General features: G+C 44.2%; 2 protein-coding genes across 5 annotated transcripts in view; one reads left to right on the forward strand and one right to left on the reverse strand.

Annotated features, from left to right (window-relative positions):
• Positions 1-12,397, reverse strand: part of LOC128693780 (uncharacterized) — a 59,467-nt gene extending 47,070 nt beyond the window's left edge. The window contains exon 1 of the transcript XR_011394290.1: positions 12,278-12,397. The gene's annotated coding sequence lies outside the window, so the exon portion shown is untranslated. The remainder of the gene's footprint in view (positions 1-12,277) is intronic.
• Positions 1-25,418, forward strand: part of LOC128693646 (serine-rich adhesin for platelets-like) — a 33,481-nt gene extending 8,063 nt beyond the window's left edge. The window contains exons 2-15 of one of the 4 annotated variants that reach the window (XM_070101953.1): positions 28-327; positions 606-965; positions 1,491-1,814; positions 2,084-2,251; positions 9,335-9,655; positions 11,552-11,932; positions 12,184-12,564; positions 13,408-13,773; positions 14,226-14,543; positions 14,815-15,171; positions 15,546-15,677; positions 16,407-18,782; positions 21,186-21,449; positions 22,680-25,418. In XM_070101953.1, coding sequence (XP_069958054.1) covers positions 28-327; positions 606-965; positions 1,491-1,814; positions 2,084-2,251; positions 9,335-9,655; positions 11,552-11,932; positions 12,184-12,564; positions 13,408-13,773; positions 14,226-14,543; positions 14,815-15,171; positions 15,546-15,677; positions 16,407-18,782; positions 21,186-21,449; positions 22,680-23,641 — 7,010 coding nt within the window. In that variant the 3' untranslated portion in view covers positions 23,642-25,418. Of the gene's footprint in view, positions 1-27; positions 328-605; positions 966-1,490; positions 1,815-2,083; positions 2,252-9,334; positions 9,656-11,551; positions 11,933-12,183; positions 12,565-13,407; positions 13,774-14,225; positions 14,544-14,814; positions 15,172-15,545; positions 15,678-16,406; positions 18,783-21,185; positions 21,450-22,679 lie in introns of those variants that run through there. The other 3 variants (XM_053783421.2, XM_070102043.1, XM_070102095.1) reach the window with 3 other exon arrangements.
• Positions 25,419-25,899: the final 481 nt, after the last annotated feature.

Consider the following 25,899-nt stretch of genomic DNA (forward strand, 5'->3'; position numbering starts at 1 on the left):
GTTTTCTAATGTTTTTTCTCAACTTAGCCGGCGCCGTCGGATCAGTCTTCAGTTATACTAAACCTCTTAAAGGCTCCTCGAGGGAAAATGTCAACAGTCTGCAATATTCATCTAACCACACGTTTTTCAAAGTCACTGGGAACACAGCTGTCACTTCAGAATCATGCAGGTACCGATCAAAACACAAGAAACATAGTCGCTATCGACAAGTGACTAGCACTTCTTTAACAAGAGGAAAACCGCTAGGATATGATGTGCCTTTATACAAGACCTTTGTACCAGGAAGTAGAGAGTCTGGCGACAAGTGTTCAGTCTCATCTAGGGAAGGTAAATGTGTTGGGTTCTTTGCAAATTCCTGAAATAATATGGGTAATACTATTAAATACAAGTATTCTACAGGAAAGTAATAGTGACTAAACTTTGCCTTACAATTAGGAGCTTTTTATTTATTGATATTAGTTTGATTATTGACATTCATTTTAGAATTTTCGACCTTTGCCTATAAAGTGTACATATAGCCTTATGTATATTATGTTCATTTTTTTTTTTTGCTACGTCTGCACTTTCTACTTAAATTCTTCCTAATGATTAACACTGTACAAAAGGTAAGTTTGGCCGATCATTATTATCTGATGACGTCAACGGATTTCCACATAAAAGTGTGGACAGTTTCCAGTATTCTCGCCACCAGTCTTCTTCCAGTGCCACTATTAATGCAGACACTCCAGGACCACCTCATCACCCATCAGCTGTTCACCCAAACATTCAGCTGCTCAGTTACTCCAGCCACACCACTGGTACATCAGCGACGACTGGAAGCCACAAAATGGGATTTGATTTGCCAGTATCTGAGAAGATCTCTCAGTCAACTAATGGAATACCTGGCAACATAAAGGCTTCATACACATCCTCAAGTCGTAGTGATAAAGAGCCTCGCTGTTTAGCTAAACTTCCTAAAACACAAGGTAATTAATTTCATATAAATGACAAATATCTTGTTAAATTGAAAATTACTCAACATGTTTCTTTGCAGTGTTTCCTCCTGGATATATCCCACTAAAATTTACTTGATCAGTTTAATCCATTTTTCGTTTCTCCTACTCTTAAATACTTGACATTAATCAAACAAATGTCTAGATCGAATTAAGTTTTCAAAAACATTGACGCCAGTAAAACATGGCGGCTCCTCCTGAATGTGTGGTACAGTATGTATTATCTTGGAAGTTGATTTAGAGTAATTTCAAAGTTGCTTGTCATAAGAATATAATATGCCAAGCCTTCCGAAGATGGGTTGAGAGGACTAGAATTAGATTAATTCTTGTATTCAGGCTTCATACATTACATGTCACTGTCCCAACTAACAAAATAAATGGTGTCATAAGTGCAGTAGAGTAATACTTTCCTGTTTTGTTCACATATCAAACGATACTTGAATAATATTTTGGGGAAATAAAGCGTCAATACGTCTTAACCCTTTTTTTCAATTTTAGTCGATAAATCAGCTTACCGTCATAAAAAAGATTTAAATGTATCCCCGGAGGAAAGTATCAGAAGTCTTAAAAATCTAGCCGACAGATCTTCCTTCAAATCCACTGCCAACTTGGATGTCATCTCGGAACAGTCTAGGCACCAGCAAGCTGCTCTGGCAAAACATCAGCGCCCAAGTTGCTATAGACAAATGACCGGCACTTCAGTGAGAGATGGAAACCCAAGGTGGTCTAATGTGCCGTTATACAAGACATTTCTACCAGAAAAGAGAGTTTCTGGTGAAACGCTTGAAGATACTACGAATGCAAAGCCTTTCATTATGATAGGTAAAAGTCTAGTGCTCTTTAAAGGTTCTGAAAAATCTTGTCTAATGCTTTAAAATGTATACTTAAAGGTTAAGCATTAATATGCAAGGAAAAGTTTTTAATGTGAATGATTATTAAAGATGCCAATTGAAGAATAATTCAGCTACAATAAACTTTTCCTTGCATATTAATGCTTAACCTTTAAGTTTATATTAACCTATTAAAATTGATTTCTAAAAACTATTACGTCCCCACTTCCTACCTAAATGTCGTTTTCCATTGATTAACAGATAGATTAGAAAGAAAAGTTGATGGATTAGTTTGTGTTGATGAAGTCAACAGCTCTACAGAAAAGTGTGTCAGCACTCTTCGGGGCTCCTTTGTACAGTATTCTTCCAGTTCCATTAATGATCCAAAGCTTAATTGCTCAAGTTCAGAAAACGGTTCCAAAACACAAGGTAATTAATTATTTTGATATATGTGACAAATGTCTCATAAATCTGAAAAGTATTCAGAGTATCTCGCAACACTCTTTCCTCCTCGGAATGTCCCTTTTTCTTATGTATATTTAAAAAGGGCACTTCCATCCTTATAAATTACCGATATAAAACAAAGTTTCAAATGAAGTTTATTCTACACATATCTATTAAACAGGCCTCTTCAAGGGGGGCTCCTTGGCGTGGTGAAGAGGCTCTTGGTCTGAGGAATTAGACCTGTCGGTCTCCTTCCTCAGACCAAACCTAATTACCCCCCAATCCCCCCTTCCCTATCCCATCCTCCCCTTTTCCCTTTCCTCCTCCCCCTCCCCACCCCTCCCTTTTGCCCTTCCTCTTTTTGGCCTTTGGGATTTTTTCCCACAGGCGCGCTAGTTCCTAGGTGAGAGAACGGGTACCGGGGTCCATCCCATTCCGTTAAGGTTCTTGGCGGTGGCGTAGTTTGCCGTTGAATCTGGATTGCCTGGGGATGTCCCGATCCCTCTCCGGTATCCCGGAGAGTGGCTTTGGGTGTCTTTCGAGCGACAGGTGTATCTCTGGAAGCCACCTTTCGGATTCCTGGGGTGGTGGCCGAAGGAGGTATGCTTTGTGGCAGATATCCGGCCGCCCTCTCTTTTGTCCACCGAGGTAGCTCGGCAGATGTGAGGTTGCTATCCCGGATTGCTGGTTTACTGGCATGATGGGTAGGATATGGCATGGGTTCCATGCTGCATCTGTGCTACTTGCGGTGCTGAGGTCCTCTTGGGTGCGGAGGGAGATCTCATTCCTCCTAGGAACTATCCCTCCCCGGTTCCCCCTTTTTTTATTCTTTTTTTTTTATTTTTATTTTCTTTCTTTTTTTTTCCTTAAAAACAAAAAGAAAGAAGTAACCTAACCATGGAGAACCCAATCCATGAACCTGGTACCCCCGGGCCCCTTCTTGATACCGCACCCCGTTCTGACCCCGCCTCGTCTTTGGACTGCTCTTCGGACACTCCTCATGCCTCTGTATCTCTTGCCGGTGCTGTTTCCTCACCTGCTTCAGGTACTGAGGTCTCGACTGACTCCTTTGATTTATCTGACCTCTGCTCTCCTTTGACTATGCTTCCGGCCTCTCCCTCTATGGTGCGGCAATTTTCGAATCGCTGGCCCATTCCACGTTGGACCAACTCTGGTCCCACGCCTAAACACCAACGACAATTACCTGCTGATGATACTTCTCCACCTTCTCATTCTTCTCAGAAAAGATCGGCACGTCCTGCACTCCCTTTCCACGCTCAGTTTCAGACTGCACAATGGACAAAATTCTTCTCTTTACGACCGACTTCCTCTACCGCCTATCTTTCCGACCACAGTATTGGCAAGGCACTCCTATGCCATGTTGGTAAAGATATTTCTTTTCATGCTCTTAAGAGCGGTATGTGCATCATCACTGTACAGAATGCTACCCAAGCTCGTGATCTTTCTCTTCTTTCCCATATAGATACTGTTCCTGTCACTATTGAAAAACATCATTCCCTCAATTCTTGTAGTGGTACCGTCATTCTGCCCCATACCATAGTTCAACAAAATTTCCAGACATGTGGCACTGACATTCTTGAACAGCTGGAACTCCAAAATCTCCCAATCCTCAAGGTAGACACTTACGTTCTTCCTGCCCGCGGGCGGAGATGATACCCTAGCAATGTGGCTCGTTTAACGTTTGACAGCCGTGAACTCCCATCCTCAGTTTATGTAGCAGGATATCGGTTACAAGTTCAAAAGGTGATCCCTACACCGCAACAGTGTAGACATTGCTGGCGATTTGGCCATCCAGCGAAATATTGCAGATCCATAGCTGAATGCCCAGTCTGTGCTGCCGATGACCATTCTAATACGTCTTGCAATCGACCTCCCTCTTGCCTTAATTGTCATGAGGCTCACCCTTCGTACTCTCGCCATTGCCAAGTCTACTTAAATGAGCGGGAAATCCGTTACCTCAAAGAGGCAGAAGGTCTCCCTTATGCCATGGCAGTTTCTCATCTCCGCCTCCAAGGGAGACTACCTCATGTTTCTTATTCCCGTGTTTCAAAACGTCCCCCGACTTCTGGGGTCCCATCTTCTGCAACCTCCTCTGTGGTTACCTCTCCCATAGTCACTCCTGTATCTAATTCTTTTGCTGTCCTAGGCTCAGACGTCCCTACTTCAACGCCTCAGTCTGTTCTTGCTTCTTCGTGTTCTCCCTCACAAGCCTCAATATCGACGAGACCTCGTACGACACCTCCTTCCAATTGTCCCTCTACTTCTCAGAAGTCAAAAAAAGGCCCTTTAACCCCTCCTTCCCTTCTTCCACCTCCTCATTTTACCTGCCCTGTCTCTGTACCTGGTTCTTCCCCTCTCACTGGCTCTGTAACAAGTGTAGAGGTTCACCCTCCTCCTCGTACTATACCTGCCTCCCCTGTTCCCTCCCAAGTTTCTTCCTCTTCTGCCACCTCCCAGGTTTCTGCCTCTTCTGTCCCCTTCCACACTTCTTCTCCAGTTCCCTCCACCCTTTCGCCCCTTCCCCTACCTTGTTACAGTCTATTACAGTTCCAATCTTTACTCATCCTCCCCCTACCATCTCCAATATTGTCTCCCATACGACGTCTATGAATTCCGGAACACTTGAAGCAATCTCTGAATATATTGCAGAGACCAAACCATCAATGGACACTGATCCACCCTCTGTTCCTTCTCTCTCCTCTCCTTCATCTGCGCAACTCCTTTCTTCAAAGTGCACCGTTCCTTCGCTGCTTGAACGTTTTCCGCTGCCTCTGCATGTGGACTTTTCTAACCCCTCTAGTCCGTAGGAACCCTTACCTGCGGATTTCAAGTATCGTTATCATTTCCAATCATGGCCTATTTACAGTGGAATATACGCAGCCTCAGGTAATCGGGGTGAGCTTCAGATGTTATTCTCCCAGATTTTCCCTGTTGGTGTTTGCTTACAGGAACCAGAATTACACTCTGCTGTTATCTCTCCCATCTCAGGCTATAATTTACTGTATTCTTCAGATCCTTTTCCTGATGGGATTTTTAATGAAAGTGCCCTTCTTCTACACACTGACATTCCGTACCATCAGCTATTTGTTGGTACTTCGCTGCATTACACAGCAGCCCGTATCCACTTGCATAGGTGGTATACGCTATGTTCTTTATATCTCTCTCCTTCTCGGGCATTATCTATTCCGGATATTGCCTTTCTTGTTTCATCATTATCACCACTGATTCTGTTCCTTGGCGATTTTAATGCTCATCATTTCCTCTGAGGGGGGTCTCACTGTGATTCCCGTGGCATTCAGTTAGAAGCTTTTCTTGCCACCCACCCCCTCCATGTTTTAAATACAGGTACTCAAACCCATTTTGATCATCGGACTCACACACACTCTTGCATCGATCTCTCAGTCTGCTCTTCCTCCACCGCATTAGACTTCACCTGGTCTGTTCTCCAGGATTTACATGACAGCGATCATTTCCCAATCATTCTTACTTCCCCTTCATATTCACCACCTCTTCGTATCCCACGCTGGCAATTTGATCGGGCAAATTGAAACCTTTACTCACAACTAACTGTTTTTAGTGAGGTTCCTTCTTTGTCCTCCATTGATGAGCTTTTACATCTCTTCTCGTCCTCCGTTTTAACCGCAGCTTCTCATTCTATACCCCAAACTTCGGGCAGGCATTCTCAGAAATGAGTGCCTTGGTGGTCTACTGCCTGTGCTCGTGCAGTACGTTTGAAACACTGTGATCTCTCGCCGTGTCATCCACAATGCTAAACGCACTTGCTGGCGAGATTGTCTCCACCATCACCTCTGCTTCCTCTATGAGTGCAGTCTGGAAAAAAGTACGAAAACTGAGTGGTAAATATTCTCCTGACCCGGCTCCTGTTCTGCGGGTTGCCGGTGTTGATATAGCAAACCCACTAGATGTTGCCAATGAAATTGGCAATAAAAAAACCATACCCCCGGCCGGGATTGAACCCGCGGTCATAGTCTCAAAACTCCAGCCCGTCGCGTTAGCTGGTCCGTATTTCTCAGGGGCTCCATCTATGCCCCTCATTTCTTTCCTCAAAGTCTGCCAGAGAGTTAGCACCCTTGGACTTTTCTTCTCTCGGAGAACAACAGTATAATGTGCCTTTTACACTTCAAGAACTGGAGGCAACACACTCAGCTTGCCGATCATCAGCAGCTGGGCCCGACGACATTCATATTCGTATGCTACAACATTTACATCAGTTAGCCCTTGCAGTCCTATTACGTCTTTTCAATCTTATTTGGTCACACGGAGTTCTTCCACAGCTGTGGAAATCTGCCATTGTTCTCCCTTTCTGCAAAACAGGCACTACGGGACATGAAGCCTCCCACTATCGTCCCATTGCTCTTACCAGTGCAGTTTGCAAAGTGATGGAACGCCTGGTAAATAGACGTTTAGTGTGGTATTTAGAGACACACAACAGTCTCTCCACTCGTCAATATGGCTATCGTAAAGGACGTTCTACCATAGACCCCTTACTACGCTTGGATACGTATGTTCGTAATGCCTTTGCAAATAACCACTTGGTTATTGCCATATTTTTTGACCTTGAGAAGGCATATGACACAACTTGGAGGTATAATATTTTGGCCCAAGCCCACTCCTTAGGCCTCCGAGGCAATCTATCATCCTTCCTAAAGAACTTTTTAACTGATAGACATTTCCGTGTTCGGGTTAATAATGTGCTCTCCCCGGGCTTTATCCAAGCTGAAGGTGTCCCCCAGGGATGTGTTCTGAGCACAAAACTTTTTCTCCTTGCTATTAATGATTTGGCCTCTAGTCTTCCATCAAATATTTGGTCATCACTCTTTGTTGATGACTTCGCTATTACCTGTGCAGGCGCTGACTGTCACCTCATTACAGTTTCTCTCCAGCATGTGGTCGACTGTGTTTCCAATTGGGCCACCACACGTGGGTTTAAATTTTCCAGCACTAAAACCCACCAAATTACTTTCACTAGACTCTGTCATCTCTGATCATCCTTTGTACCTCTGTGGCCCCCGTATCCCTGAACGTGATACAGTCAAGTTTCTGTGCCTCCTCTTTGACCGTAGGTTATCCTGGAAACCTCACATTACCTCTCTGAAGGCAACTTGTCACAGCCGGCTGATCCTTCTTAAAACCCTTGATCATCTTTCATGGGGAGCTGATCGTCGAACCCTCCTTCGCCTACATTCCACCCTCATTTTATCGAAACTTGATTATGGTGACCAGATCTATTCAGCGGCATCTCCTGCTACTCTCTCTAGCCTTAACCCCATTCATCACCAAGGATTATGTTTATGCCTCAGTGCTTTTCGCTCTTCCCCTGTTGAAAGCCTCTATGCAGAAGCGAACGTTCCATCCTTATCCAATCGCAGTGATGCCCATTGCCTTCGCTACTATGGACGCTCTCATGATCTCCACAATCCTTCCATTTACAGAATGGTCACTGATATTAGTAGACATTATTTGTTCGCCGCCCCTGTTTACTCCGTCCCTTCTCTCTTCGCCTTCATTCGTTCTTGTCTTCTCTTCAATTACCACCTTTCTATATTCATGTAGCATCTCACTTTTCCCTACCCCCCTGGGAAGTTCCAGCTGTTCGAGTCTGTTCTTTCTCTCTCCCTTGCTCGAAAGCCCAACTGTCTGCAGTCGCTTCCCGCTCTCTTTTTCTTGACCACTTCCACTCTCATTCTCATGCCATTGCTGTGTACACAGATGGCTCTAAATCTTCTGACGGCATAGGATTTGCAGCAGTGTTTCCGGACAGCGTCGTACGAGGGCATTTACTATCTTCGGCTAGTATTTTTGCTGCTGAATTGCATGCCATCCTTGCAGCACTTATCCGTATTGCATCTATGCCTGTGTCATCATTTGTGGTTGTCTCAGACTCCCTTAGTGCTTTACAGGCTATACAGAAATTTGATACACCACACCCCTTAGTCCTCCGTATCCAACTTTGGCTACGCCGCATCTTTACCAAGCATAAAGATATTGTTTTTTGTTGGGTCCCTGGTCATGTTGACGTACAGGGCAATGAACAGGCAGACACTGCTGCGCGGTCAGCAGTACATGACCTACCAGTTTCATATAGAGGTATTCTATTTACGGACTATTTTGCTGCAATATCTTCCCACCTTCACACCCGTTGGCAACAACGTTGGTCTACTATGCTCGGTAACAAACTTCAATCCATTAAACCGAGTATAGGTTACTGGCCGTCTTCTTATCACCAGTGTCGAGGTTGGGAGACTACTCTCTCCCGTCTTCGCATTGGCCATACTCGTCTTACTCATGGATATCTCATGGAGAGGCGCCCTGCTCCTCTCTGTGAGAATTACCAGGCTCCATTATCAGTCAGCAACATTCTGTTGGACTGCTCACTTTATCAACGAGCACGCAGAATTTACCTCCGTCGTCGTCTTCGCTCCGCTGCTCTCTCTTTACCTTCCCTTCTCGCTGATGGACCCACCTTTCATCCGGACTCTCTGATTGACTTTTTGACAACAACTGACTGACTTCACAAATTCTGATACCTTCAGCCCTTTCTACCTCAATCTCTTGCTACCCTCTACCCCCGTACTATCCCCTGCCCCGCTGTTTTCTGTAACCTACTGATCATCCCTCCTCCCTTCTGCCGCCCAATACCCTCGCTTCCTTCCCTACCCTGCAGCGCTGTATAGCCCTTGTGGCTTAGCTCTTCTTTATTATAATAATATTAAACAGGCTCTAAAATACTAAGTCAACTTTTGATGCTCATAAGGGTTTTAATGAATTGGAAGTATACTGTAGATAGACTGATTAGATTAAAATCAGATTCTCACTGAGCATGATTGGTACAGTTGGTACAGCTGTATGTTTACATATTCACTGGTACTGGAGCAATGTATATGAACAATAATATGTAATACATGTTAAGCGCTAAACCCACATGGTTTATTCAGTGTAAGACGTGTTGGAGTCTTGATTCTCCATTCGCTGAACGTGATGCAGATTTCCTATTTGTACTCACCTAGGTTAGTTTTTATTTTTTAGTCGCTAAGCCAACGTACCGTGATGATCTAGACTTAAATGGATGTCCGAAGAGAAGTATCAACAGTCTTCAGCATTCGGTTGACAAATCTTCCTTAAAATCCACTGCCAACCTGGGTGTCACCTCCGAACAGTCTGGCCACCAGTCAGCTGCTCTGTCAAAACATCAGCTTCCCAGCTGCTATGGACAAATGACAGGCACTTCACTGAAACGAGGAAATTCGGTGGGGTCTGATGCTTCATTATGCGAGAGATTTATACCCGAAAGAGTTGACGGTGAAACGCTTCGAGCCGCAACTACTACCAAACCTCCCGACACGAAAGGTAAAAAGTCCAGTGTTCTTTAAAAATTCTGAAAATTATATTTCTAATAAATTTTATTCTTCAATTATTTTAATTCACTTGACGTCTTTCATAAACCTTTACTTTATAACTTTTATTCTTGCATATTAACGCTTATTAAGAGTATTGTGATCAACTTTTAGAACAAAGTTTATATTATTTATAACTATCATGTCTACACTTACTACCTAAATATTTTCTACTGATTAACAGACAGATCAGAAAGGAAGGCTGTTGGACTAATTTTCGGTGATAACTTAAGCTGCTTCTCAGACCAAAATGCCAAAACTCTTCAAAACTCTCTTACCCCGTATTCCTTCACTGCCAATGTTAACACTGCCTACACACCGGGACCTTCCACTAACCTGTCAGTCGCTCTCTCAAAAGATCAGCTTAATAATTCCAGCCACACGAGAGGCACTTCTGAAACGACTGGCGGTCACAAAACTGGATTCTATATGCCAGTAACAGAGAGTATCTCTCCGTCAAATTGAGTGCCTGGCAACATAGTCTTGGCTCCCAGTTTTTTTTTTTTTTTTTTTTTTTTTAATGCTACAGTTAATTCAGCTGTATAGTCCTTGTGGCTTAGCGCTTCTTTTTGATTATAATAATAATACAGTTAATTCAAAACTTCTGGGTACGAAAGTAAAAAAAAAAAATCTAGTGCTTTTCGTCGGATTCTGAAAATAATGTCTAACGCTTTTAAAGAAATCACTGTTGTAACGAGACTTTTCCCTCACAATATTGAACACTTCCAATTTCATTCCCATTCTGTGACTGTGTATACTGATGATTCTCTATCTCGATGGCATTAGGTATGCAGCTGTTTTTTTTTTTTTCCTAAAATAATAATCCAAGGTCCCATAATAGAAATCGTCCAGTGCTTTCACATCAGTCATATGCAATTCTCTCAGCAATAATCCACATTGACCATGTCCTCCTTGTCATTCATAGTTGTTTCGGATTTCTAAAGTGAGTTGCACGCTGTCCAGAAGTTCGACTTGTCATTGTCCTTCACGTATAACTTTGGTTGTGTCACATTTCTAGTTAATACAAAGGAGTTTTTTATGCTTGGTCCCCAGACATTTCCATGTTCAAGGCAACGAACAAGCCGATGCAGCCACTTGATCAGCTATTTACGACCTTCGATTTTCCCGCAAGGGTATTCCTTTCTTGGGCTATTTTTTCAGAGCTCGCTCTCTCAACTCTGCAGCCACTGGCAAGAACGTTTGTCTGAGCTGGATCACAACACATTGTTTTCTATCAAGCCACATTTATTATTCTGGGCAACATCTTTCCACTGTTGTGTGTTGGAGAGACTTCACTATTGAGCTTAACACATTGGTTTCTCGCTACTCACTCACGGATACCTCCTGAAGAAACAACCGGTACCACTCTGCCAGGACTGTCAGGTCGCAATGTCAGACCACTGTCTCCCATTAGTAAGCGTGTAGAACTCAATTTTGTCATCTACATCTCTCCAACACACTGACCTCCTCGCTGAAGGTTCCATATTTGATCTAAACTGATTTTTTTAATTGAAAATGATCTATTACACCAACTTTGATATAAATTTTGCACTAACCTCCCTCCCCAATACCACTAACCCTCAAACTCCTGCCCCTCGTTCTTTCCTACATTTGCATTCCTTCTTTCCCACATCCCTCCTTTCACCCATCCTCCCTGTAGCGTTGTATTACCCTTACGGGTTTAGTTCTTAATTTTAATTTATTATTTAATCAGTTGACGTTCTTAATAAACATTCACTTTCTTCTTACATTTTAACTCTTTTCCTTAAATGTATTGTCATACTTTTAACAACATTTATTTTTTAAATGTTACTTCTGCACTTCTTACCTAAATGTTTTCTGTTGACAGAGAGATCAGAAAGAGAAGCTGACGGAGCAGTTTTGGTTGATGAACTCAACAGCTCCTCCGAGAAAAATTTTAACACACTTGAGTACTCTCTAACCCAGTATTCCTCCAGTGTCACTGTTAACAGTGTCGACACACAGAGATCTTCCACTAACCAGTCTGCCGCTCTCTCAAAAGATCATCGGCTTAGTAACTCCAGCCACAAGACAGGCACCTCAGTAACGACTGGAGGTTACAAAACTGGTTTTGATATGCCACTGAGAGGGAGTATTGCTCCACCACGTGTAGACTGTGGCAACATCAATTCCTCGCACCCAGCTTCAGGTAACTTTTCCAGTGAAACGCTTCAATCCACAACTAACACGAAGCCTTTCGATACAAAAGGTAAAGGCCTATTATTCTTTGCAAATTCGGAAAGTTATGTGTAATTCTTTAAAATAAAAATTACAGTTGTAACTGAACTTAACCTTACACTTATGTAATTAATGGCTTTATTAAATTAACATCTTTAATAAATATGCACTTTTTCTTCATATATATTAATGCTTTGTAATATACTGTGTTCAGATTTTAAAATAAAGTTATTAACTGTTACATCTCCGCTTTCTACGTAAATGCTTTCTACCGATTAATAGACAGATCAGAAAGAAAAGCTGACGGATCGCTTTTCGCTGAAGAAGTCAACAGCTCTTCAGAAAAAAATGTCAACGCTCTTCAGAACTCTCTTACCCAGTATTCTTCCAGTGTCACTGCTAACACTGCCGACACACACACACCTTCCACCAACCAGTCAGCAGACCTCTCGAAAGATCAGCAGCCCAACAGTACCAGCTACAAAACGAGCACTTCTGGAAGTTACGAAACTGGGCTTTATACGCCAATAACAGTCTCTCTCTCTCTACCAAATGGAGTTTCTGGCAACACAAGACAAGACACAAGACAACATAAGACAACTTCAGGTCATAATAGTGAAAAACTATGTTGCTCAGGTTCAGAAAAAAAGCCCAAAACGCAAGGTAATTAGGTATTTTTACATATTTGACAAATATCTTAAATGTTTTAAATCTTCAACATGTTTCACGACAGTCGACCCTCATCGAAGCGTCTAACCAAAATCAACCTATTTTAAACTAAGGTTAAATCTATTTTCATTCCGTAAATATAAAAAGGGCACTTTTTAAATTATAGATAAAAAAAAACTTTTAAAATACACTATACAAAAATAAGCTATATTTTAGTTACATATTATTACTGATTGTATGAAGTATATAAGTTTTTTTCCGATTTTTTTTATATTAGAGGCTTGGTAACTCAGGCGGTAGAGCGTTGAACCTCTCAATATCTTGACCATGGTTCAAGCCTTCCGTTGTTGGTGAGGGGCTCTTGATTTAGGGAATTGGATCTGTGCTCCAGTTCCCCGAATTAAGCCTGAATGCCTTCCACATCCTCCCCCCAGGCGCTGTATAATCCTCCGGGTTTAGCGCTTCCCCTTGATTATAATAATAATAATCAAGCCTTCCGTCCATCTGTGTGTGTGTGATAGAGAAATTTATGTGAACAAATATACACACACGTATACGGATTTGTGCTGCATTGTAATGTTATGACGACCTTCCAAGACTCATTTTGCACTTATTAAGGCTAGGCTAATGGGCTACTGGGATATCTTTATCGGATCGTGCAGCGACCGATATGCCTCTTAATTACTAGATTTATGGAATTTGTTTATAAATATTCGATTTAGAATTTTAGATTCTTGCATACTAAATACATTGCTTAAAATATATTAGTTTTAATATCTGTTGTATTTTTATGTTTCCATTAGAAAACATTTAGGTAGCAAATATATTGATTTATAGACTGTGGAAAAAGAAAACCATCAGCATTTACTGACAACGTCAACAAGTCTCCCGATAATAGTATCGACGGTCTTCTGAGCACAGTTAGCCAGTATTTCCAAAGTGCCACTGTCAATACTGCCGAAACATGGAAACCTAGTCCTCAGTCAGATGCTCTCTCAAAAGATCAGCAGCTCGGTTATTCAAGTCTCGCACTAGCGATGACTGGAGGTTACAAAATGGGATTTTGTACCCCAGTGTCTGAGAGCAAATTCCCCTCAAAAAGTGAAGTGTCTGTCAAAATGAGAGAGGCCTCGACCACAACTTCAGATCCCAGGGACGAACAACGACATTGTTCAAGTTCAGCAAGTTGTCTCAAAACAGAAGGTAATTAATGGTGTATTTGGCAAACTTCTCATAAATTTGCTAGATTTTCAACCATTCTAAATAGTCTTTCCTCCTCAGTATCTCGCACCTTTAATCCAATTTTATTCAAATTACAGGCATCTATCAAACAAATACTGAAATACAATTAAGCTTACTAACAGATTAACAGTAAATTATAATTTATTTCGTTTGTAGTGACACGTTCAAAATCAAGTTCCTTGTTGCTCTACTTCACTGTGTAAATCGATTTGGTATCGACCGTTGCTATAGACAGACTAATAGAGCTAGATATCAGATTCCCGGATTCAGGCTAAATTTATTACATCCCATTGTTCCGTGCAACAAAATAAATGGTTACATGAAGGTAATAATCAGTGCTAATCTGCTATATGTTCACATAAATGCTTCTGTTGTAGTTTATACTAATGATAAAGCTAACTGTTTTGTCTCAGCTTCAGTCGACGGATCATCTTACCATGAAGATAAAGTCTCTAAAGGATTCCCAGAGAAAAGGACAAACAGTCCTCAGAAATCATCTGATAACTCAACACTGAAAGCCTCTTCCCATTTGTTAGTCACGCCGGGACCGTTTTGGTACCAGTCAGCCACTCTGGCAAAGCCCAGTCGCTATGGACACGTGATACGTACTTCAGTAACAAGAAGAAACCTTCCGGGTGCTGATAGGCCATTATACAAGAGATGTCTACCAGAAAGTAGTGTTTCTGGTGAATCGCATCCAACTACAACTAAATCAAAACGTCTTAAATTAGGTAAAACTGTGTAGTGCTCTTGATTTTTGGAAACCAGTTTGTTTAATGCTATCAAACTATTTCAGGAAATGTAGCGAAACTTTACCTTCCAATTACGTAACTTATTTTCGTTATTCATTAGGTTTCTATAATTGACGTTCAATTAAGGTATTCTGTCTTTCATTTAAATTGCCTTGCCTTAATCAACACATTGTGTTGCACTTTTAGTTTACAATTTGAAATGTTTTCTCTCATGTTAGCCCTTCTACTTAAATGTCTACCTGATTAACAGATAATACAAGAATAAATGTTGGCCGATCGATATTCTCTGATGACGACGACGTCGACGTCAACATATCTCAAGGAAAATGTGTCGACAATCATCACTTCTCAGTTAACCAGTCATCCTACAGTGCCGCTAGAAACATTGCCAACCCAGAGCCGTCAGCTGCTCTCCTAAAAATTTACCAGCTCAGTTGCTCTAACACAACAAGCACTAAAGCAATAGCCGGAGGTTATCTGTTATCTAAAGGCAGCACTCCTTCGACTTGTAAATTGGTTGACAGCATCAAGACTTCGCACACACCTTCACATCCCAATGATAGAAAGCTGCTCTGTTCAGGTTCAAACAATCATCTGGAAATTCAAGGTAATTATTTTGATTGTTTTAGTTTATCTTACAAGTTTGCAAAGCCCTAAACAAGTTTCATGAAATTGTCCTTCATGTCCCACAATATATATTCTACGTCAAACTTTTTCCGTTTCATTTAAGGTATATGGAAAACTCTTTTAGCTACACATGTCAATTTCAAGTAAAGTTCTCATACAGAGCGACATTAAAAATGTAACTCTCTTCATCTTCACATTTACCCCGACGCTGAGTGACTTTAGTGTGGCGCAAGACTAAGAATACAGCATCCCCCAATTTTCAGCCTAGGTTAACAAGGAAATTTTCTTTCGTTAAAATTTGCTGTTTATCTAGGACGTGAAGTAGATTATGGATGTGGCTTTATACCATCACAGATGCATCTGATGCAACAGACTCCGCTATAGACGCCGCCTCTGGTAAAGCTGTTGCTGACGCCACTGCAGATTCTGCCTACGTTGATGACTCTCCTACTAATGCTGCTTCCACTGAAGTCACGACTACTGACAGTAAACATCATCTTGTAGTTGGAAGTTATTATTATCTGATAAAGTTTATCCACCCATTTAGTTAGCGTTATCCCTGAAGGAGGCCTGTTAAGTACTTGTCTGATATTTTTCTTCTAACTTCTCGTTTTTATTTCGCTATAAGACTAGAAAACCCTCATCAAATAGGCTTTAAGTTTCCAACACTGGTATTCGGTAGCAGTAACAAGATTGCAGGAAGAATTGGCATGTGCCGGTGCCAAAACTCCCACGCCCTCAGTGGTGTGGCTTCAAACGTTCAAAAACGGTGCTTCCTAATTTAACGACGGTCAGTATTACGTGCATATAGTGTGAAATTTTTACCCGTTATATTTAAATATTCTTGAGTCTACCTCTTCTAAATGACTTAAATTTTTAATAACTGATGCGTTTTACGACTAGGATAGTACCCATCAAGTTGAGTTTGTGTTCAGGCAAGTTTGTCAGTATGCTAAATTAGTTAACAGATAATTTTAGATTTTGGGCTTCTTTACCCCATTACAGTGTGGGGGTAATTAGTAACTGTTAGTGAATAATTAAGCAATTAAACCAGACCGGAAGTGGTGGGGATCCTCACTTAGGATCTGTCACTGTAACTCTGCAACAACCTTCCTTCAACATAATCTTGCAGAAAAAATAATTAGTGATGGCCTCCTCTTTGAATCTGCTTGCACACATTAAGAAGCCACATTAATCACACTTTTTTTCCCACAGTTTTCAGAACAACTCGGCCTACTGCCGCCACGAACAACTCTCTTCATCAGTGTGTCGACAATAATCTTCTCCAGTTGGTTAATCTTTCTTCCACCACCACCATTGCTACTACAGAGACTGTAAACACGCCTACAAGTTCTAGTCACCAATCATCTGCTCTTCTTAAATGCCAACAGTTCAGTCACTCCAATCAGACGACAGGCACTTCAGCATTGCCTGGAAATTCGTCATTCACATCTCAGGTGCCAGCAAACATGGAGTCTCCGTCAACTGGAGTGGAGGGCAAGACTGAGTCAAGTGCAGTGCCAACCAAGTTAAAGACACACACAGTGCCAGAAGAGGCGAAGATAAGTGTTCTGCCTGGTCATTTGAGTACTAGTAGAGTGTTGGGCAGCGCAAAATCAAGTTTGCTTTCTGGGAGTGCAAAGACAAATGGGGCGCCAAGGAAAACACAAGTAAGTGGAACATTGGGCATCACAAAGAAGAGTGGATTGCCGGACCATGGAGTAAGTGAACTGCTGGGCCATGGGAAAAGTGGATTGCCGGGACATGGAGCAAGTGGATTGCCGGGCCATGGGACAAGTGGAGTGCTGGGCCATGGTAGAAGTAGAATGCCAGGTCACGGCGGAAGTGGATTGCCGGGTCATGGTGCAAGTGAATTGCCGGGCCATAGTGCAAGTGGATTGCCGGGCCATGGGACCAGCAGGGTGCCGGGCCATGGGACCAGCGGAGCGCAGAGTCATGGGACCAGCGGGGCGCCGAGCCGTGGGACCAGCGTGTCGCCGGGCCATAGGACCAGCGGGGCTCCAGGCCATGGGACCAGCAGGGCACCAGGCCATGGGACCAGCGGGGCGCCGGGCCATGGGACCAGCGGGGCACCAGGCCATGGGACCAGCGGGGTGCTGGGCCATAGAACCAGCTGGGCGCCGGGCCATGGGACTAGCAGGGCGCCGGGCCATGAGACCAGCGGGGCGCCAGGCCATACGGCCAGCGAGGCGCCGAGCCGTGGGACTAGCGGGGCACCGAGCCGTGGGACCAGCGGAGCGCCTGGCCATGGGACCAGCGGAGCGCCTGGCAATAGGACCAGCGGAGCACTGGGCCATGGGACCAGCGGAGCACTGGGCCATGGGACCAGCGGGGCGCCGGGCCATGGGACCAGCGGGGCACCGGGCCATTGGACCAGCGGGGCGCCAGGCCATAGAACCAGTGGGGTGCAGGGCCATAGAACCAGTGGGGCGCCGGGCCATGGGACCAGCGGGGCGCCGGGCCATGGTGCAAGTGGATTGCCGGACCATGGTGCAAGTGGAGTGCCGAGCCATGGGACCAGCGGGGCGCCAGGCCATGGAACCAGCGGGGCACCGGGCCATGGAACCAGCAGGGCGCCGGGCCATGGGACCAGCGGGGCGCCGGGCCATGGGACCAGCGGGGCGCCGGGCCATGGGACCAGCGGGGCGCCGGGCCATGGGACCAGCGGGGCGCCGGGCCATGGGACCAGCAGGGCGCCGGGCCATGGGACCAGCGGGGCACAGGGCCATGGGACCAGTGGGGCGCCGGGCCATGGGACCAGCAGGGCGCCGGGCTATAGGGCCAGCGGGGCGCCAGGCCATAGAACCAGCGGGGCGCCGGGCCATGGGACCAGCGGGGCGCCAGGCCATACTGCCTGCGAGGCGCCGAGCCGTGGGACCAGCTGGGCGCCGGGCCATGGGACCAGCTGGGCGCCGGGCCACGGGACCAGCGGGGCGCCGGGCCATGGGACCAGTGGGGCGCCAGGCTATAGAACCAGTGGGGCACCTGGCCATGGGACCAGCGGGGCTCCGGGCCATGGTGCAAGTGGATTGCCGAGCCATGGGGCCAGCGGAGTGCCGGACCGTGGGACCAGCGGAGTGCCGGACCGTGGGACCAGCGGGGTGCCGGACCGTGGGACCAGCGGAGCGCCGGGCCATGGGACCCGCGGGGCGCCGAGCCATGGGACCAGCGGGGCGCCGGGCCGTGGGACCAGCGGAGCGCCGGGCCGTGGGACCAGCGGAGCGCCGGGCCGTGGGACCAGCGGAGCGCCGGGCCGTGGGACCAGCGGAGCGCTGGACCATGGGACCAGCGAGGCGCCGAGCCTTGGGACCAGCAGAGTGCCGGACCTTGGGACCAGCGGGGCGCCGGGCCATGGTGCAAGTGGATTGCCGCCTGGCCATGGGACCAGCGTGTCGCCGGGCCATGGGACCAGCGTGTCGCCGGGCCATGGGACCAGCGTGGCGCCGGCCGAGGCGCGGCCGAGTGGAGCCTCAAAGAAGATCACTTCCAAAAAAATGGCCTCAAAAACGTTGTCAGATACCAAAACCAAGATTCTAAATTACATCAGAATACATTACCTCCAATTAAATGGCAAGTATCTATTTTGAGACTGCTTATTATATCTAAGAGGATACCAATATTAATTTCCCCCATATCTCTGTATATTAAAATGACTTGTGTTTCTGTACTAGTAATTTTGATCACTTAGACCCCTTTAGCGAGGCTCCTTAACCTGCCTACCCTACCTACCTAGCTACCTACCTACTTGCCTACCTACCTTGGTGAATTTGACCTGCCTTCCCTACAGGGAAGGCAGGTCCAGTAGCTGCAGAACTGAATTAAATGAAATTTATTACATGGTAATACACTCCGACTTAGATGCTGTATAATTACTTTTTTCTGCTATATTATCATAAAAGGTCACCAACAATCTGAGGCTGGTAATCTGCAGATGCTCCTCTGCTATGAATGTTTGTAAATAATCATGAAATGTTTAGAATGTGAATATAACAGGTTACCTAGTCCTTTTCAAAGCAAATAGTAAAATTTACTGGAAATGGAGGAATGTGTTTTTTTTTTTTTACAATATCGCGATTTTAGCCCCAAATTAAACCTGAAGATGATTAAATCGAACCTGAATCCCCCCCCCCACATTCCCTAGGTGCAGCATCGGCTTATCAGCCTCCCCCCTCCCTCATAAATATAACATTAATTGATCACCCATTTACATAGATCCATTAAGGTTTCCAAGGCGCACCTCACTAATATCACTAATCTTCTTATCCACACGTACTTATAACCAGAATTTTCAGTGAATGATGATAGGACTAAAGGGAAATACGAATGCAGACTGAATCACAAACCAAATCAAAGAAGTAAAAGACAGCATAGCTTAGTAGCAACTATATTCAATGCTCTTTTAGAGACTAAGCTCTCATTAAAAATAATTTATGCTATATTTTCAGGAGGATATATGTATTATGAAAAAGTTTTTGTTGCCATGGGACCTATATGGGCTGAACTTCCGAAACCACGATAGCTGAGGCCTTTGTAGACTAAGCAAACACCGTTTCCATGCATTTGCCTTTAATACAAACTTAAGTACTTCTAGTTTCTACTTGCCTGAAATTTGAGACTGTCTGAAACTGCGACCTTTTGGTGCACAATGCATTTCTGTAGCTGATGGAAGGAAACAAAAACAGGAGTGCATCATTAGTCCTGTCTTAATCAACTGGTTGTGCATCATTCCTTTGCAGTATAGTGCTGGATTGCTTCTTCGTCAGCTGGAGCATTTACCTGCTCAGATATGTCGTTCAGGGGAGCTTTAATTCGTTATTCATCTTGTGGTTCACAGGTTTCCTAAATTAGTGAAACTGAGTGGAATGGTACTTGGCTTGTAGGTGTTCTGTCTGGGTCTCTCCGGCTTCAGAGGGTACGCATCTTTTGGTCCTGTTGCAGGTGTTCTGTCTGGGTGTCTCTAGCATCAGAGGGTACGCACCCTTCTGGTCCTGTTGCAGGTGTTCTGTCTAGGTCTCTCCGCCATCAGAGGGTACGCATCCTTCTGGTCCTGTTGCAGGTGTTCTGTCTGGGTCTCTCCGGCATCAGAGGGCACGCATCCTTCTGGTCCTATTGCAGGTGTTCTGTCTGGGTCTCTCCGGCTTCAGAGGGTACGCATCCTTTGGTCCTGTTGCAGGTGTTCTGTCTGGGTCTCTCCGGCTTCAGAGGGTACGCATCTTTTGGTCCTGTTGCAGGTGTTCTGTCTGGGTCTCTCTGGCATCAGAGGGTACGCACCCTTCTGGTCCTGTTGCAGGTGTTCTGTCTAGGTCTCTCCGCCATCAGAGGGCACGCATCCTTCTAGTCCTGTTGCATGTGTTCTGTCTGGGTCTCTCCGGCATCAGAGGGTACGCATCCTTCTGGTCCTGTTGCAGGTGTTCTGTCTGGGTCTCTCCGGCATCAGAGGGTACGCATCCTTCTGGTTCTGTTGCTGCTCCAATGCCATCTTAGGATTATTGAACTTATGCTACCTCTTCCTCAGCTATGAATTAGTATCTACCCCCTGATGGTCTCCGTGGTTGGTTTGAGAACGTGAGTAGACAACTGCTGATATACGGTTTTACTTTTCCCAAGGCTGGTGCGGTGGTCGAACAGACCTGCTAGTCTCTCATGTCTGGAAGTAAGACACCAGCTAATCCTTTTACCTCTGTCAGGCTTTGATAAAAAATTCCAAGATGCGTTATTTGTATTTGTGAAAGCAAGTTTTCTTCGTTTAAAATGTAAAATTCTGCCAGAGATTTTATTTAAAACTGAATTTATTCTATGATTATATTTCCCATTTTTTATGTAACTTTTCACCTAAAATTTTCTATTCCAAAATGTAGTCAGTGTAGTTTTTTTTTTTTTTTTACTTTTGTATTCCTTCTTTTCATGTTATATACTACGACACTTCTACACTTGGTGGATCAACGCATTTTAACAACTTCAACGGATCTGTAGATAATAGTTCCAACAGTCTCCAGTATTCTCTTGGTTACTCGTCCAGCAGTGGCAACACATCAGGACCGTCTGGCTCCGGCCACACCTCAGGCACTTCATCGACAACTAGAGGTCGCCCTGTTGTGTTTCATGTTCCATTAGGAGCTAGCAGCCATCCCTCGACGTGTGAAGTGCGTGGCAACGCAAAAAAGTACTCTTGCACACCTTCAAAATCAAAACATAAAAATTTAACTTTCATTAGAAAAGAATCTCACAAAACTAATGGTAAGGGACAATGAAATCACAATTAAATATTGTTTATTTAATCATCATCCTCTGGTGCTTTTCACCAATATCCTCTTCCAGGTATCTTTAATAAATTCCTCCTACCCCCCCTTCTCTCTCTCTCTCTCTCTCTCTCTCTCTCTCTCTCTCTCTCTCACACACACACACACACACACACACACACACACACACACACACACACACACACACACACACACACACACACACACACACACACACACACACACACACACACACACACACTCACTCGCTTTGCTCTCAAAGACATCTTAGTTAACTTCCTCCGTCCTCCTCACGGCAACATTCCAAGATCATGCTCCGCAGCCATACAAAAATATTGACACCTTTATCGTACAGTTCACTTTTTTATATCCATTGATTATTCCTCAGATTCCTTAAAAATCAAATTTTTATTCTTCATATATTCTATGATTTTTCTTTCATATACCAGTCTGCTAGCATATCTACCGCCTGATATCTAAATTCATTCACTTACTCACTACTCCCTCCAATCTGACTCAGTCTTTTATTGGTAAGACATACTCTTATCACAATTTATTTTGCTATGTTCGCTTTACACAACATTCCGTACTTCTCCAAGTACCTGTGTGTTAGTCGACTGTTGTGAATGTCACGGTATGGCAGTTTACCTTAAATAGGACTGAGCTCTGAAATAAGCTGATTTGTCATAACTCTTAGCACTTAAAATTGATCTGTGCAAATAAAAACTGTGCATCTTCTTTCCCAGAAACATCACAGTGTCAGCAAAGAGCGTCCTGCGTCTCTCTCCAAACTCCTAACATTCATTTACGTTAATGAATTTTTAGATGGAATTATAATTAATACACTGATATTGTACCCCTATTAGAGGCCTATGTTTATTTTAAAATACTCTCCTGCATACCTAACTAGAGCTTCACTATCTTCATAAACACAGTAAATTTTAATATCCATCCGCCACTGCTTCTCTATTCTTTCAATCTTATGCTTCAATGGATCACGCTAAGTAACACAGCAAAGCATTTATGTTCATTTCCTCTGATTTATTTTTTATCTACACTGTCTTAATTGTTATAAATGCGTACCTTCACTTCTGGTACATCATTTCCCCATAACTTTTACTCGCCAACCCAGTACTTGTCAAGTCTTTACTTTTGTATATGTTTGCCATTAGAATACAGATTGTTAATCGTTACATCCTTCTTGCAGATAATACAACGGCCAGCGGATCAATGAACGAAAGCTGCGAAGACGACGAGCGTCTTAATTATTCATGTCACTACTCGTGTTCAGCCGCTGGCACTCAAATTACTATCACCAGAAGACAAGCTGACGTTCCGACAGACCTCGATAGAGGGTTGTGTGTGCTGCCCACAAAGAATCCTCAGTCAGGAAGCGTTGTGTCTGGCTCTTCTAGCACGACTTCAAATCCCACCGATAAAACTCATCCACATTCAACCGAAATAGAGCCTCTCAAAATACAAAATCCTTCTTGTTTGGATAATTCCATCGAATGTATTCCGGATTTAAAAGATCCTCAGCATAGCTTACGAGATGGTTCTTCCTTGCCTGGTTCTGAAATAGAGAGAATTCCATCTGTTGCCTTTAACCAAGACCCGCCTTATCAAAACACTTGTCAAAATTCAACAAAATTTCTCTCTTCCGTTAGCAAAAACGCCACTCCGCAATCAAGTCAAACACGTGAAGAATGCAACAGTTCTGCACAATCCTTTGAGACTTGGAGCCCATCGACTAGTAACTTGGTTTCTCATGCACCTAATCTTAATACCTCTTCGTCCACTCCTGTTTATGGAACTCTTCAGAATACTGACAACTGTGTGTTACCCTACACAGTCAGTTTCCCTTCCATATCAGCTATGTCAACTTCTGGTACCTACGTCACCTTCATGTGTGATCAGCAGATGCCTCAGGCCACACAAAACGAGAGCAACGCTGGAAATCAGGGCAATAAATATAATTTTTTCTCGGAAGAAACTGAACGTACCTGCCAAATATGCAACTTAGTAGTTGCATCACAAGGGCACCTCGCACGACACATGATGGCCCATGGTGCAAATTATAAGCATCGATGCCATATTTGCAACTGCTCTTTCAGTCGAGTGAAGAGACTTCGCTCTCATGTCGAACGTGCTCATATGAGGATAGAGTGATGCTTTACCGTTAGGCGCCTAGAAGAAACAGTGAGGTTGAGAATGCCCAAGTATAGCAGTTACAGAACCTGTTAGTGCAACCAGTGATCACCTGCTCGGTCTGATCAGGTACGTAATGACATGGATGACATTTTTAATAATGACAGTGAAATTCATACAAACATCTTGTTTTAATAGACTAATGACTGTGCCTAGGACAGGGAAAATTATCTTAATGTAAAATGCTTATTTCGACACACCAAGGTGCACGTATATATGTATGTGAACACTAGTCCTGTTTTCTTATGGTCTGATTTTCTTTCGGGCTTAGCGCTTTATGGTTTTCATAATTCTGGTCTGATTAACAGAAATCTGAAGCCATCATCCTCTATTATACGAGGACCTGAAAAATGGTATGGCGATACTGACAAGATATAAGAATACACATAAATCACATTCAGCTCATTAGAACATAAGAAGAACATAAGAAGGAAGGAACACTGCAGAAGGCCTACCGGCCCATGCGAGGTAGGTCCAAGTCTCCTTCCGGCTTAAGCCAATGCACCCAACCTAGTCAGGTCAGGTCACATTGACTTAAGGGAGGAACACGGCAACCGACCTGGTAGCACAAGCTGATCAGGTCCAACTCACACCCACCCACACCCACTCAACTCCTTTGAGACCGCAGGAAGCGTGCGACACAGATTCTTAACAATAGCACCAGTCCAGATAAAGGAACGCTTCTGTTACATCGTTTTACCGGTCAACGACGTTGCAACGTTTCTAAAAGTTGTTAAAATATCCACCAGCTATTTATCTTCGGTTAAAAACTTAGTGCAAAGACCCAGGAACTACTCAAGGGCGCCACAAGTACACTGAAAGACAACGCAGTGTCAGGGGCCCAAGACTGTTCAACTGCCTCTCTCAGCATACATAAGTGTGATTACCAATAGACCCCTCGCTATCTTCAAGAAGGCGCTGGACAGGCACCTAAAGTCAGTACCTGACCAACTGGGCTGTGGTTCGTTCGTCCGTTTGCGTGCGGCCAGCAGTAACAGCCTGGTTGATCAGACCTTGATCCACCACAAGGCCTGGTGTCAGACTGGACCACGGGGGCGCTGACCCCTGAAACCCTCTCCAGGTAAGCACTGGCGTAGGAGTATACACAGTACCATGTGGGAGATGACAAAATGTGTTGGGAAACTACAATCTGGATATTAGGATCCGGGAGCACATGATCATAATGAGTGTGTCCAACAGAGATGATGCTGGACCACCGTCCACATCGGCCTTCGACTGACAGTGCATCTTGCCCCCAGGGAAACCCTGCGCTCAAGGCCGGTCTCATCTGGCTTGAGATCTCGCCGATGATATGATTTGGCAACAAGCTGGAAACGTCACCTCTACCTTTCCCAATGCATATGCGGACTAGGTAGGAACGTCTAGCCATTCACCGACTACAACTTAGGGTCCTGACCACGACGCATATCGTCGAGCTATGAACAGGTGGTGGAGCACCCACTGGTGCGCTGCCTGCTGGACTGTCCTGCCACGACGTCCCTACGCAACCGCCTTCTCCCACAATAGACTGTAGAACAGACCCGGTAAGACAGTACAGTACACCTTATGTATCTTACTCAAGAGCCCGAGGACGTTCCTGCCGACCCTTGTGGGTTTAGCGCTTAGTTTTGATTGTGATACTACTACTGGCCCAAGACGAGCAGGTTCGTCACACCCACTCGTGTACTTGTCAAACCAATTTTTAAAGCTACACAAGGATTTCGCTTTAAAAAAAATATTTTTGCCCATTCGTCAATATTTTTCTAAACTTCACATATTTTTAAAAAATCGTATGAGAAGTCCATAAAAATATATATTATTATTCAATATTTCGTATGATTTTTAAAAAAAATACGGTAAACGTTGAAATAATAAGGAAAAATGAGGCTACTCGGGGAGTTTGTTCCACTCATCCACAACTGTTATCAAACCGTTGCTTTCCTATATCCTTAGATAATTTTTAGCACGTTATTTACACCCCTCCTGTCTGCCATTTATACACCTCGATCATATTCTCCCTAATTCTACGCCTATCTAGAGATTGCAGATTCATTGCCGTCAGTCTATCCTCGTAGGAAAGGCATGATACCTGGGATCACCTTTGTCATCGTATATAAATGGCTCAGAAAACTGACAAGTTGATGAATGAGACATTTGTTCAACACTTGGGTATCATATTTGTGGAAACGTTTCGCTAACATGTGGTTTCCTCAGTCCAG

Source organism: Cherax quadricarinatus, chromosome 1 (assembly GCF_038502225.1).
Source record: "Cherax quadricarinatus isolate ZL_2023a chromosome 1, ASM3850222v1, whole genome shotgun sequence".
Lineage (NCBI taxonomy): Eukaryota > Metazoa > Arthropoda > Malacostraca > Decapoda > Parastacidae > Cherax > Cherax quadricarinatus.